The sequence below is a fragment of the Phoca vitulina genome, unplaced genomic scaffold (assembly GCF_004348235.1).
Source record: "Phoca vitulina isolate PV1807 unplaced genomic scaffold, GSC_HSeal_1.0 scaffold68, whole genome shotgun sequence".
In the NCBI taxonomy this organism is placed as follows: Eukaryota; Metazoa; Chordata; class Mammalia; order Carnivora; family Phocidae; genus Phoca; species Phoca vitulina.
Window position 1 is genome coordinate 3,658,758 of NW_022589771.1, and position 14,890 is coordinate 3,673,647.

General features: G+C 45.4%; 1 protein-coding gene across 3 annotated transcripts in view; it reads right to left on the reverse strand.

Moving 5' to 3' along the window:
- Positions 1–14,890, reverse strand: part of DSCAM (DS cell adhesion molecule) — a 791,005-nt gene that overhangs the window by 103,784 nt on the left and 672,331 nt on the right. For all 3 annotated transcript variants that reach the window (XM_032392604.1, XM_032392602.1, XM_032392603.1), the window contains one exon: positions 9,042–9,112. In XM_032392604.1, coding sequence (XP_032248495.1) covers positions 9,042–9,112 — 71 coding nt within the window. The remainder of the gene's footprint in view (positions 1–9,041; positions 9,113–14,890) is intronic.

The following is a 14,890-nucleotide window of genomic DNA, read 5'->3' on the forward strand; positions in this document are numbered from 1 at the left end:
CCAGGGCTTGGGGTGAGCATTGGTGGGAGGAGAGGCACCTCCATGAGAGGAGGATCCAAGAGAGGCCAGGGCTTGATGGAGTCAGTCCCCTTTCTTGCTGGGATGGCAAAGTCCTAACCTGTGTCCTATCTTAAGAAGACCAGCAATGCCTGGATCAACAGCAGACTTTTGGTCATGGATTTAATATCTACCATGTACACTTTATGTCATGATTGAAGCATAGAGGGGCATTGCTTCCATAGCGCTATTTACCTTTGCCTCTTATCTGTGCCTGGGTAATGAAAAGCATTAGCCCCAACTGAAGGAATTTCAGGCATGAACACTCATGAATGGATAATGGAGGAGAAGAGCATTGAGAAAGTGTCCAATAGGATCATTTCCCCTGTCAGCAACATGCTATCCTGGATGTGGGATCCCTCAGGGACCACTCTGGTTCTCAGATGGAGGATGCACCTGACACATGGCCAAATGCTGAGACAGCCACAGGTCCCGTACAGAGCCCCCGGGAGTGACAATGCCCATTCTCTGCCTCATCCTTTCCTTTCTTGGGAATTCTGACTTCCAGAAGTCAGTAAGAATACACCTCCTGAATTCTTATGTTATTTAGATAAAAACAGGGCTTATATCCAACTTTAGGTTGTAACTTTCAGAAAAAACAAAAATGATAATATATCTTTAAAAGGTAGAATTGCTTCACTTCCTATATTTCTATGATTACTCAAAGTACATAGCACTTTTATTTTACATCTCAAGTTAAAATTTTCAGAAGAATGTACTGAAATTTTCAAAAGAATGTACTAATGTGAGGAATCCATCAGAAGAGTTACAAGAATGTAAAACTTGTTTTCAAAGATTTTAATACAAAGAGGAGGTGGCTTTTAAAGATATTGTGGGAGGTTACCTTGAGATAGACTTAGTTGGTTATATCTTAGTGCATTAGGTTAAATGTATTTGTACTGGCGAAATGAACCTGAAAGCATACATTGTGTTTTTCTGTTCTGTTTCATGTTATTATGAAAACAAAATGTGGAAATTAGATGCAGAAAAGTCTGCTACAGCAATTGGCTCTCACTGTCCTGGCTGGAGTTCTTCCTGAAACAAACCACAGAGAACTTTGTCCAGCCTGGTTTTAAATGATAAAAGGAACATCAGATTTCTTCCTTTGCCTTAGGAGACATGTCCGTGACATAACAGGTGTCATCTGATATCTGTGGAATTCTTGGTTGGGCATGTTTTCCTTTATTCATTTGATTTTTCCTTCTAACATCTGTGCTCATTTACTAATGTATCTACCCTATTTGATTTTTCTGCTAAGATGAGAAATGTGTTATCAGCAAGATGGCTTAAAGAGTGCTCTCTAAGAAAATGAGGCACATAAAATAGAGTATATTCATTCACTCACTCGCTTGATGGATGCCAACTAGCTCATTTATAATACTTAGCTCCATATTCACTGTAACTTGAACTTCTGATTTGCTCTGTTAAAAGTGGAGTTAGTATTTTATGAGAACCAGTAAAACTATACCTGAGACAGTCTTATGAATATTCTTCTTAAAATCATTACCTATCTGTCAATTATTAGATTATTTAAATTTATTTATTTATTTATTGGTCAAGCAAATTTCACAATATTTACATTTACTGGGGTGTATTGTTAGCAGAAACGGCTGTGCTATCAAGCGCCACTAGGTGGCAAGCATCCAGGGTGGAGATCAGAATCAAGGCTGTCATTCGAGGGCCCAACCTACAGATTCTAAAGTGCCCTCGTGTCCTTCATCCTCCCTCTTATAAGTCAGTGCTGAGAGACTAGTAGGGAAGATAATATCAGCATGTTTACGTGTTTATGATAAAATGAAAAGAACGCTCCGAACGGAACTAGTGTAAAGGGTTTGAGTTTCAGCAAAGACAAAGTAACTTGCTCGAGGTAATTTTTATTAGGCATAGAAATGGGAGTAATATCTAATTTTCCTGAAGTCTAATCCAGTACTTTTTATATTATATTATATTATTATTATTCTTATATGCAATTTACTTGTTATAGATATATTTAACTTATGTTAATCCTACTTTATGCATAATGAAGTGTTGTCCAGTGATATTTTTGTAAATAGTCTTCATTTTACACTGAAAGTATTATATATTCATATACATATATATCCCTGTAAGATTTCATAGCTAAAATTATGCACAGTGTACTTAATAAACAAGTAATTTTCAATATTATCCAACCACGAGCAATTTTTAGCCTCATGTCCCAAGTTTAGGATCTAACTGACTTGTAAAATGTGATGTTGATGTATCAGACAAAGAAAGACTTATGGCTGGTCATCAATTAATGCCCAGAATGCTCTTTTAGTTATGACCTCTGATTCTTACGCGTTGTTCATATTTGCATCTTGACAATATGTTCTCTGTCAAGGCAAAAATACCATCCTTGCCTCCTGACTCACTGTAACCTAGCAGTTTATAATCTAACAGCTCTGAAACAGAACCACGGAAGTGCCTGCTCACAGACGCCTTGCCTTGTCAGGTTCATCCAGACTCAGTGTGAAGCTTTCAGAATAAACCATCTGAAAGGACTGCCCCTGATGAATGGAGATGGCCTTGGTCCTAGTCCTTAGTCCAAGCCCAATTTGCGTCCTGTCAGGGTCAATTAACTGGAGCGGTACACTGGGACGTGCCTCCTCTACTGAGTCTGAGCTAAGCTCTCCAGCATGCCTGGTGTCAGACCTGGATCGACACTCCTGACAGCTGAGCAGCCTTTGGAAAGGTAGCCAGCATCTTTTTGCTACACTTGGGGGTTGGGAACCAAGAGAATTGCCTGCTTAGGTTGGGAGGCCAGCCAGGACCCTTTGGGAGGCTGGCCTGAGGCTCTTCTCTGGGACAGAGAATGAGGGTCACTGGTGAAGGCCAATCACACGCCTAAACCAGGAGGGCTAATCCAAGGGATAGATGGAGAGGGATGCCAAATATACAAGTGAGGCAAATAAGCAATGAGTCGTTTTATTAAAGGGATTTGTATATTTTATACATGCACAAAAAAGTAAGATGTGAATATAGCCCAAGGGTTTCCAAAAGAAAAGGTAGCCCCTCTTGATATGAATGTTTTAACATGAATGTATACAATGGGAATGGCTCATGTATTCATTTAACAAATATTTAAATATACTTCTACTGGGGATATAGTGGACAAACAAAAACAAAACAAACAAAATAAAATATGCCCTCTACCCTCACAGAGCTAGTCAACTGTCAGAAGTTGAGAGAAAATAATCATAGGGTATGTGGACAACCAAGAGGTTTTGAAATCAGTTTGGATTTTCCTTCTCTTGTGAGAGGGGAAAGAGGCTGACTTGTTAATATGAGAAGGGCTGATAGTTCCTTAAATATTTGTAAGACATGTTGGTCATTGGGATTTTTAATAAAGCTGCTGTAAATCCAACTCTAGAACAAATTGATTAAGAAATGTAAATTTTGTAATTTTTCATAGCCTGAGGATTAAAGTGAGAGTCAAGGAATGAAGTAAAATTAATTTCAAGGCAACCCTTTTGAATTTCAATGGATGTTGGAAAAAGGGGTGTTGACTTACTACTCCAGTTATGCTAAGGCTAAGTTTACATTTGGAAAGAAAGAGGGATAAGGTAGAAATTACATTTTTCCTATTTTCTCTAATATTAAAGTTGAGTAAAATTTATAACAGGAAGTTGGAAGGAACAGGACAAGAAACTAATATTTGCTGAACCTTACTATGCACAAGCCACAATCTTGGCACTTTGTGTACCTTAGCTTATCGGTTGCTTAGAAACCAGTCGGAAAAACCTCGGTGAAGGTCCTCGACCTGACAGTCCCAAGCCCTCAGGTTTTGGACAAATCCCTTCAATGTCAAGAATTTGTACGAAACCCAGTATACCCAATGCACAGATCTAACGGCATAATGCATGCAAAGTTGAGCACAATGTCTGGCTGAGAGCAAATGTTCAGAAAGACTGCTTTCCCAGGGACCCCAGCCAGGAAATAGCATTTCAGAAGACAGTCCTTTTCCAATGTGGCATGCCATTTCCTGGGTAGAGGGACTTAGATGCAGGAGTCAAGTGGAGCCTGCAGTTTATTAAATCATTATGATGAAGGTCACTGGCAATCAGGCAGCTCTGCTTTTAAATGACAAGCTAAGCCATTTTCCCATTGTAAGAGCTCATCTGGGAAACATAACATATTGCAATGATGCCTCAATTAGTTGGAATTACTGGGGATTGTGCAGATGTGGTGTTTTAGTTAAAAGTATTCTTCGGATTACTGAAATTTAATCAAATCCCTAAATATGCAATGTTCAAATTTTATGCAAATCAGGTATCTCTTCTGCAACATTGTTCATCCCAAATAAAATCTAGCCAGAGGGTTTGATACAGAGGGGCAAGAAAGTGGCAAGATCATTCTCAGGACTTTGTCCTGAGTCATCAGTTGGACAACAGTTTTTAACACTGTAATATTTAAACAATTGAAAATTTCATAGTTTTGGGATAGCGTATGGCTCTAAAAAGACTTCTCATTCAAAACAAAAGAAAATATTTATATCAATAGGAAAAAAAATCTCTGCCTTAAATTGCATCCCTGGAGAAATGTTTTGAGATACTTGTGATAGTTAAATATTTCAGATACTTAAGATTTTATGTTATGAACACATACAGATAGCAGGCAATCAAACTGTCCTTTATTTGCAATAAAATGGGATCAGTTGATTCTGAGACTGACCAGAAGAGAAAGTGACAAGCACTGTCAAAGGAGACTTGCTCTGTCGGTATCTTGACACTTAGGGAGGTAGATTAAACCATAATTTTCTGAAAAAACAAAGAATTCTCCTTTAGGTTTATGATTTTCAGGTACTTAATCAAATATATTATCAATAATCAGTAACTTTAAATATTGTTTCTGATTTTTTAAGATGTTATTTATTTATTTATTTGAGAGGAGTGGGGAGGAGCAGAGGGAAAGGGGCAAGCTGACTCCGAGCTGAGCTCCAAGCCCGACGTGGGGCTGGATCTCACGACCCTGAGACTGTGACCTGAGCTGAAATCAAGAGTCAGGTGCTTAACTGACTGAGCCACCCAGGTGCCCCCATATTCTTTCTGATTCTGAATGACCACAGCAAAAACTGCAAGAAATTGTATTTGCTTATGCAAACCCTTCTGTGTTCCAAAGGGGAGGAACAAAAGTTAGAAAATGAATCTTTATTACCATTTACTTCCTTTTTATTTATTTAGAACCACTTATGCTATCTCTTTTTTTCTTTTTTTTTTATTATGTTATGTTAATCACCATACATTACACCATTAGTTTTTCATGTAGTGTTCCATGATTCATTGTTTGCATATAACACCCAGTGCTCCATGCAGAACGTGCCCTCTTTAATACCCATCACCAGGCTAACCCATCCCCCCACCCCCCTCCCCTCTAGAACCCTCAGTTTGTTTCTCAGAGTCCATAGTCTCTCATTGTTTGTCTTCCCCTCTGATTCCCCCGCTTCATTCTTCCCTTCTTATGCTATCTCTCGAGTTCCTGTCAAGGCACTGCTCAGCATTTTTATTTAACTCCAAATACTTAAAATTACTAAAAGCCCGATTTAATAGGGCACTGGTTCTTGGACATCTTCCTGAAGGCTGACATTTGATGTGATGTGCAGAGGGCCATTTCCTCTGACACTTAACACAAATTTTTTGAACCATTACTGTCATTTATTTTTCAATAAATTACAGTAGGAGCCCATACGTAAAGGGGTGGGTCTGTGCGCTCCCTGGAGCGGGGATGGCAGTTTTGGGCGCCCGCCACGGTAGGCTCAGGGGAACTTCCCTGCAGCATGAGTTAGACCCTCACGATATTCCAGCCCGGGGTTCGGAGTTCCTCAGAGCTGGGCGCCTTCTCTATGGCAGTTTCTGAAAGGCAGAATGTGATTTGGAACCCTTGGGCTGTGGACCTCATCATTCTCAACTCGAAGATGTCCTCATCTAATCATTTGTTCACTCACTCATTCATTCGTGCAAGTGTGTCAGCCAATGGGGACCAGAGAGGAAGAGGTCCTCCCTGACCTTAAGCAGCTCTCCAAACCACAGAGGAGGTACAAGCGACGGAAGGTAGAACCTGTGGGATGGGGGCCTCACTGAGCTGTCACCAAGAGTGAGGGTCACATAGGGGCTCAGACAATTACTCCCAGAGTCATGCAGGACTGGATGGGGGGGCAGTGGGGGGTGTTACAAACAGTGTCGTCATTGACAGTGAAGGAGGAGGGGGATGCCAACTGTGGGCACATGAATGGCCTGCTGGAACAGGGGCAAAGTGGTGCTGACAGCCTGCAGCCAATGCTGAATGGCCTCGGGAGTCCAACGGGCCTCGGTTGACATTCAGTGGGCCATGGGGAACCTTCACCAAGCTTGAAATTTTAAAAATTTGAAACTTTTCCTTGGTGAAAGACATGGCTGAAATAAAAAGGGAGGATTGTGTTGTTTATTTTGTTCATTAGAAGGGATATGTCAAGGAAGTGTTGCTTATACAATAATTAGACAAACAATATCTAGCTCCAGTGTGACCTTTAGTCTCCAGAGTGCCCGGGACCTTTCAGAGGTCGGGAGTCTAAAATGGCTGTTTTCGGGGCGCCTGGGTGGCTCAGTTGGTTAAGCGACTGCCTTCGACTCAGGTCATGATCCTGGAGTCCCGGGATCAAGTCCCACATCGGGCTCCCGGCTCGGCAGGAAGCCTGCTTCTCCCTTTCCCACTCCCCCTGCTTGTGTTCCCTCTCTCGCTGTCTCTCTCTCTGTCAAATAAATAAATAAAATCTTTAAAAAAAAAAAAAATAAATAAATAATAAATAAATAAAATGGCTGTTTTCCCACCAAAGCCCCGGTACCCTTCTCCCCTCTGTCGCCTCTCTCCCCTGAGTGCATCTTTTACTTCTGTAGGTTGTCCTGTGACCATGAATGAGTTTCCAGTTCGCTCCTCCCATGACCCCGGTATTTCTCTCCTGCTGACTGGGGCAGGGCTCCCTCTCTGGGTTAATGTGATTTCTCTTTCTTTCTTAACCTCCTTCTCTCTTTCCCTTTCTGGTCAGTTTCCTTACACAAAATGCAGATCTGGGGCTTTTACACCATAAAATCAAGGCGTATTTCATGCAGCATATTGTCCTTTACACATACTTTGGATTGTAGATAAAAGCACACAGTTTAGTGAAATCAGTGATGCACTTTCATTACGTAATCAGGCCGACGTGAAATGACAAGCCAGCGAATGGGGGTCCTTACCTCGTTCAGTCTGTAAAATCATCCGGACACCTGTCCGCGTGCTGACAGGCCCCACAACATCGGCCTGCTGCTCCGAGAGAAACCACTGCTCCATGATCCGTGCATTACGACCGGCTCATGATCTAACGGAAGCAAGGCTTTCTGTCCATAGCCCACAGCGTGTCCATTCTTTCAACATTAGGAAGAAATTTAACTGCAATTTACTGACTTTTGCCTTTTTTCTCCTCTGGAGACAGAAAGGAGGCCATGCCTAGAAAGTCTCAAAAGTTTCCATTTTGGGGCGTACGAGCTCTGTGGACAGACACCTTTCTCAGGCAGGACCCAGAAAGCTTTAGGGGCCACAGGAACAGCTGACCTTTCTCAGTGGCAAAGCGTGAGGCTGTGCGGAGCCCGCGGATGAAGCCTCACAGAGCCTTTAATTTGAGACCGAGTGAGTCAGCATTCCGTCTGTAGAACGGCCGGGATGCTACGGGGTTATGGCTTGCTGAGCGCCTTTGACTGTAGAGCGTGTGATGCTCACTGCTGGTGGACATGCTCAGGGAGAGGAACGCCAGCCCTTCCCACACTGCCCGGCCTGCGCTGGCTGTGCGGCCGAGCAGTCCCCGCCTGCTGCCCGCCGGAGCCAACCACTGGCTGGGCTACGAGAGCTCGCACGAAGGGGCTGTGGCGTCGGCACTGAAGAGGGTCGCCACCCTGACAACCGGGAGCCTTTTTTGTTATAGATGCAGCTCCCTTTACGAAAGAGCTGGTACCAGGAGGAAAACACCAACAAGAGGCGTGACGCGTTAGGTCGTCAATGGTTTTAGGGGCCTGCCACTTGAGGACCCCGCTGTGGTTGTTGGCTTGGCCTCTGCCCTGAGTGCGAACGCAGGTGGAAAGGGTGAGAGCAGAGGAGAGGGAGCCTCAGACCTGGAAGGGCCAGTGCAACTCACACAAGTTTGGACCCAACAAGAGCACTCGAGGTAGAGTCTACAGTCATCACCTGCAGGAGCGCATCCAGGGATGATGAATTCCCAGGACAGTTTCCCCCCCAAGTTAGTGACGTCAAGAACCCTGGGGCGGTGGCACCTCACACGCCCCTCATGACCAGCTTGCTCCAGCTCGTAAGCCAACGCTGCTTCCTTCAGCAACACCTTTGCTATGAAAAACATGGCGGCCAGACAAAACCGTGCTGCGTGTGTAGTTGTTTGCTCTGCAGCTCAGGGCGTCTCTCCCAGTGACCGGCCGCAAGCCCTCATCCGGCCAGCGGCCAGTCCACATCTGCAGCCACGTGTGGGCTCCACTGCCTTGGACGGCAGCTGGCTCCACAGGCCACCTCGCTGAGGAGGAAGCGAAGGGCGTTCTCAAGGACGCCGCTAGCTGGTGGCACAGTGAGGGCGACGGTCCCTTCTGCCAGCTCCGTGGACTATCCGCCATACTCGGTTTTGCCACTTTGGAAAAGCACTTAGAAAAAGCTTCCCCTGGACTCAAGTTAGAAGTGCCGGGCACATCTGTTCCCCTATTTGTGCGGAAACAAGCTCTTAGGACCCAGTCAAATTCAAAGAATGAAAACAAGACATAACAACTCCACTCTCTGTGCAAAAGTATTCAAAATGTGGATACACATATTGGATGTTAAGAAAAGGGCTTTTAATCTAACGTTGCAAAACCAAAGTTTCACAAAATGTTAGTGTCTCGGCTTCCTAACACGTAACATGCGTGAGGTGCTCACCCCGCGAACAAAGTGCCAGGAATACAAGTGTTTGCTTGGTTTACCTTCCAGGTGACCCTGATGCTCTGAGATGACAGGGGTTCCAGGTGAACTTCCTGAGGTGGGCCGTCAGGAGCTGTAAAGACCAAAACCCACGGGCCGATTAGAACTGAGTTCCAGAGCAGACTGACACCTACACAACACACAGGCCCAGGAGACAGGCCCCCGGCAGCGCAGAGAAGCTTGTCAATGTGGCCGAGTCGCTGGGTGCTGAATTCACCTGGTGTGTACTCGCTCCCAGGAAAAATGAACCTTGAGGAACTGTCCTTGTGTTCCTCTTCACCACGCCTTTGACACCGTGATTAATAAACCTCAAGTCTGAGCAAGTTTCTAGGTAGGACAGGAAGTTGTAAGACAACATGGCTTTTATGAAACCCTGTGGCACCTGTCGAAGACCCTTCTCTTTCCCTCGGAAGTCATGTTTAGGGACATGGCATTGGGATCACTCAGGTGGTGCAGAGCTATTGGGGCAAAAAAAAAAAAAAAATCAGGATTCTTCTGCTTCTGAGTCCCTTTGATGGCTTTGGTTTTTCACACTTTCTGGTTCAAAACTCTCATGACCTAGGGGCCGTTGCCTCCGAAGGCAGAAGCAAAGTTAAAGAGCCAAAGCGTGCAACTCACACCACCCTATTTCCAATGCTTGTAGAGATTCCAATTACCTTCCAGTTCCAGTCCATCACTAGGTATCAGAAACATGCTAGCACCAGGCACGCAGTGCAGAACTAAGAGGTGGGACACGTTCTGGTCCACCAGGAGTTGACACGTTACCAGAATAGCAGATGCACGCACTGCAAGAAAGACCAGCCTACAGCGTGGTGGACACTCAGGCATCTTCCAAGAAATAGAAGCAACCGGAAACTCAGGACTCAGAGGGAGAGACCCCTCCTGATGAAAACATGCTGTGGGATCGACGGCTCTACCATCTGAGCTGCACAGGGACCATTTCTGTGGACGTGGAGATGTCCGTTTGCAGAAGGGGGAGGAGCACAAGGGCAGATGAGGAAGCAGCAGTAGGGAATGTGAACTGGTTTGAAGGGTTTGAAAGTCGGTGGAAGGGTAAAGATAAAGGTCAGATTAGGGGAGAGGCAAGGTCAAGGGAAGCATGCTCTCCTTGGTTCAGGAGAAGAAGTTTTGAGTAATACCCGGATGGAGTTGCTAAGTTGATGGGTGTTTCAAGCTTTCTGTCTGAGTTCAAATTCTGGCTGTTATCACTTAGTAGCTGTGTGGTTACTTAACTTCTCTGTGTCTCAGTTTCCTTCTTTATAGAACAGGACAATAAAATGCATGCCATAGGATTGTTATGAAAATAATGTACTCGGTAAATACAAGCAATAATAATTATTTTCATTGGGTTTTTGACACAAGGGGAGGTAAAGGGGGAAATTCATATAATGAAAAGAAAAGGTACACTTGAAGGAACAATGTCTGAGCACAGATGCAAGGGTACTATCAGGAATGGAGGTGGTGGGGTCCCGGGGCATCAGAGTGACCATCTCTGCGGTGGGAGAAGGGAAGAAACAATGGGGGAGCTTTTGGTGGACTTGCTGGTTGAGGGAAGCAGGTTCAAACCTGATTGTGTTTTGTTAGCAAATAAAGCGTGTTTCTTAGCAAATAATAAGAGGCAAGGTCAGGGGCGTCTGGGTGGCTCAGTCAGTTAAGCGTCTGCCTTCGGCTCAGGTCATGATCTCAGGGTCCTGGGATCGAGTGCCGCATCGGGCTCCCTGCTCAGTGGGGAGTCTGCTTCTCACTCTGCCCCTCACTCCCCTGGCTCATGCTCTCTTTCCCTCTCTCTTGCAAATAAATAAACAAAATCTTTAAAAAAAATTAAAATAAAATAAAAACATAGACAAAGTCAGCAAATCAGAATGGGAGAAGGAAGGAGGGCCGTGGCTTTAGGAACACAGGGCTCAGGGAATGGTAGTGGCCGATGGAAATGTGTGCCCTGCACAGCACAGAGGGACACGGAGCCCCAGCTTGGCATGTGAACATAACACGGGGGGAAGCTTGCGTGTGGGCCTTCATGAGGGCATCGACAGGTGCAGACAGAGTGTGCAAGTGGACTGGGTGAGCATTGGCGCTGGGCAGGAAGAAGCAGGTGCCCAACTTCTACTGGGGGAGGGGCAACAGGACCCTCTGGCTCCATATATGAGCAAGAAGGCGTGGGGGTGGGGGGGCGCGGCGGGGACTGACTCCAGAGGCCAGGGCTGGTGGGACCAGGAGAGAGTGAGAATGCTGAGAGGAAGCCGGTTTGCCGGAAAAGATGGTTCATTCTGTTTTACAAATATGAACTTGAAGGGAATTGGAGATATCAGGACTGGAAATGTTTACAAGGGCCGGGAGAGAAAGAGGAGGAGTCAGGTCTGCAATCTGCTTCCTTCTCCACACCTCGTTCCGTCCTGCTACCGCCAGCCTGGCGTCTCTTCTGCATGTCTCCTCTCTGTGCTTGGTCTGCCACTGTCCCCACTGAGGCGCTCAGCCTCACCGGACAGCCTGCCCCAGTCCTGCATCTGTGGCTGGTGCCAGTTTTTATTTGGGTCCTAAACATTGATTCTGGTTTCCACGTTACCTCTTTTAAAGGGGACATGGGCCCAGAGCACCCTTCAAGCCACTCACTCATCATACTAACTTCCCTGTGTTCTGGGTCCTGCCTCTCTCTGCATGCTTCTGTTCTGCACCCCCATCCCTGATGCACCCCCCTGTCCCAGCCGTGGCCAACATCTCAGTGGAACCCAAACACACCTGCCCCGGGCAGATCTGACCTTCTGTCCTCGGGCTTTCGTTTCCCTCCGTGGGCATTGCCTGCTCACGCCTGGGCGACCCCCACAGTCTCCCCGCACCTCAGCATGGGGACCGTCACAATCACAAGTGGCGCTGGGCACTTGCTCAGAGCCACCTTTGCCCCAGGCTGTCCTCCCCCCACTCTGAGCTGCACGGCCTCCCGATCTGGGTCTGGAGCAAGTCCCTGCCTTGAAGGGTAAAGCATTGTGAGACACTGAAACACGGGCACACCTCTCTCAACCCGGCAGGGCACGGGGACCGCTGGTCTGCGGGAGGTGCTGCAGCCTCTTGGGTCTATCCACGGTTCCCCACGTGAGAAGCCCGCGTTAGCACCGACGCCGACTCCAGAGCAGGGACCGAGGAGGGACAGGCATCCAGCCACCCGCCATCATCGTTCTTACAGCTCTGTACCTAATTTCTGCTCACAGGGTCATGCCCTTCACGCAGGAGCCTTTTGATATGAGCTCCAGTGAAAACCCGTGTAGCAGATTTCTCTCAGCTGAAAACTCTGTGGTCATCGAGAAGCACGGGGTTCATCCACGAAAATCCTTCTTGAAAAAATGATTTTGAGGTCTGACAGCTATACTGGTGCTTGATTATTTTAATTTAATTGTGCTAAATCAGACTTAAAGAAGATCCTGTTGGTGAGGAATGAGAGGTAAGATGGGGGCAGCACCTCACCCTGCATCCTTTGAGTGTGTCTGGCTTGTGACCTTTGGGGGCATCATTCTGGGCGGGGGGGGTGGTGGGTGGCTCATAAGCATAGCCTTCACGTCCTTGATGAGATACAGTCAGGCTTAAAAACAAAGATAGGAGGATAGCATTTACAAAATGGTCTTGATTCTACCAGAAACCTTGAAGTCAATGATGCAGTCATGAATTGGGGAGAATTTGTTTTTCCAATCTGGTCCAGACCTCTCTCTCAAAAATAAAGTTATAGAAACAATGTCAAAGACAAACGCCAAAAGAATACAATCTATACTCACACATTAGAGTCATGCCCAATATAATTAGGAAGCGTTTTTGTTTGTTGGGGAACTGAATTTTCCACTCTTTTCTAAAGCATTATAGGAAAAACTTTATATATATATAATGAGTCTGCTTCCAGAAATTTCATGCTTTCCTTATAGCTCCTGAGCTGTAATCAGTCCACAGGTCCTCATCTCCTGGCAAACAGACAATTTCTGTAATTTCTCTAAAATTTAATCCAAGGCAGACTGAATTCCCAAAAGCTGAAAGGATTCAAGATCAACCATTAGGTACTCACTTGTTTAACTAACTTTAAAAACTGTGTTGACATCTGACATTTAAGAATTTATTTACATGTTCTTGAACTGAAGCTATACTATCTATAGAAAGCATAGTTTCTTCTTCTGTTTTTAAACCAGAATATTTCGCTTTTTCTTGCAAGAGGAGAAGGCTAGGAGGTAAGAATTAATAATGAATGTGATTTTCCAAAATAAATAATCTCTGCATTTCTACAGGAGCCCAAACTGCTCGATCTACGAAACAGTAATAATTGGAGATGGTGTGTACAGTTCCTAATGCTCTTCCTAGGCAAGGCAACTTTTATGAATTCTTTTTGGCTCAAGACACAGGGATGACAGACCCTTCCTAACTGCCAGACACGTAGACCTCTGCTCTTGCTTCCCTCTCTCTGCATCCCCACCTCACCTCCTGAGCCTGCTCCTCTCCTGTTTCCTGCTTCCCTGACAGTCACTCTCAATGAATGGTCTCCATGGATGGTCCTCTCTCTCACTTCCAATCGGTGAACACAAGACTCCAGCCTCAGCACTCCCCTCTGCCCCTCGAAATACCCTCTCCTCCACGAAGCCATCTCCTGGCTTAATGCAGAGTCTTGGCACCAAATCAGTCATTTAGCCTGGCTGAACCATCTCTGTGGGAATCACTCCCAAATTTCTATCTCTGGTTCCCTTACTGGCGGATTTAATGAGGGCTTCCTATGTGCCGGTGCAAAAGTCAGCAAGGACTAGGGTAGAAAAGTGGGCTTCTCAGACACGTTTACCTCTGCTGGAGGCAGCAGGGGTGAGAATGATGCTCTTGGCTACGCAGAGGAGACCAAGACGATGTTTGATAAAAATCAAATTGAATAAAGAACAGTTGACCCCTAGACGGGAAAAAGATGACTTCATGTAATAGCTATTTATCAAGTAAGTAGCTTATTAATTTAAGCTCTTTATTTATTTAACACTTATTATGTGCCAAACACTGTTCTTGGTGGTTGGGATATGGCAATGAACCAAACAGGCAACTATTCCTGCCCTCGTGGGAGGGACCCAAAATAGATCTAAACAAAATAAATTGGTAAATTATATGCTATGTTTTATTATTTATTTTTTCATTTATTTTCATTATTTTTTATTTTTTATTAAAATTTAAATTTAAATTAAATTTAACTTAAATTTAATTTAAATTATATGCTATGTTGATGGTGATGTGATGCTATTTTTACAAAGGAGAATGTTGAGGGAGGGAGGGGGCCAAGTGTGCCAGAGTGGGCCGTGGGTCGGACTTTAAATAGTGAGTAGGACTCACAGAGATGCCATTTGACCAAACAGCTGAGGAGCTGTGGGAGGGGGGGAGGAACATTCCAAAACATTCCAGAACATTCTAGGTTGGCCAGTGAGTGTATATAGGGCATGAATGAGGAGTGGCAAGGCATCCAGTGATTTTTCTGGTTTAATTTCCAAAGTCTCTAAATGGACGCTGGAGAAAAATGATGGCCACGGAAGCAGATTGCTGCAGGCTCAGGCACAGGGCATGCCTGGTTCTTCCTGGGGGGCAGACCCTGTGCATTGGACGTCCCCTGGAGGAACACAGTTGATGCCACACCGGGCCCTACTGGGCACCACGCTTCACATTTACTGTTACATGTGGATGCCTTTTATTCCTTAAGCCCTCATCACATCCTCTCCCCCTCCGCCCCCAGCTCAGCACACAGAGGCAACGCTTCCTCTAGACTGGAGCTGCTACTCTGGAATGTGATCAGGACTGGTACAAAGGGCTGTTAATTTAGCGCTGGATCCAAGGGAAACCCAACGACTCCATGTGGTGA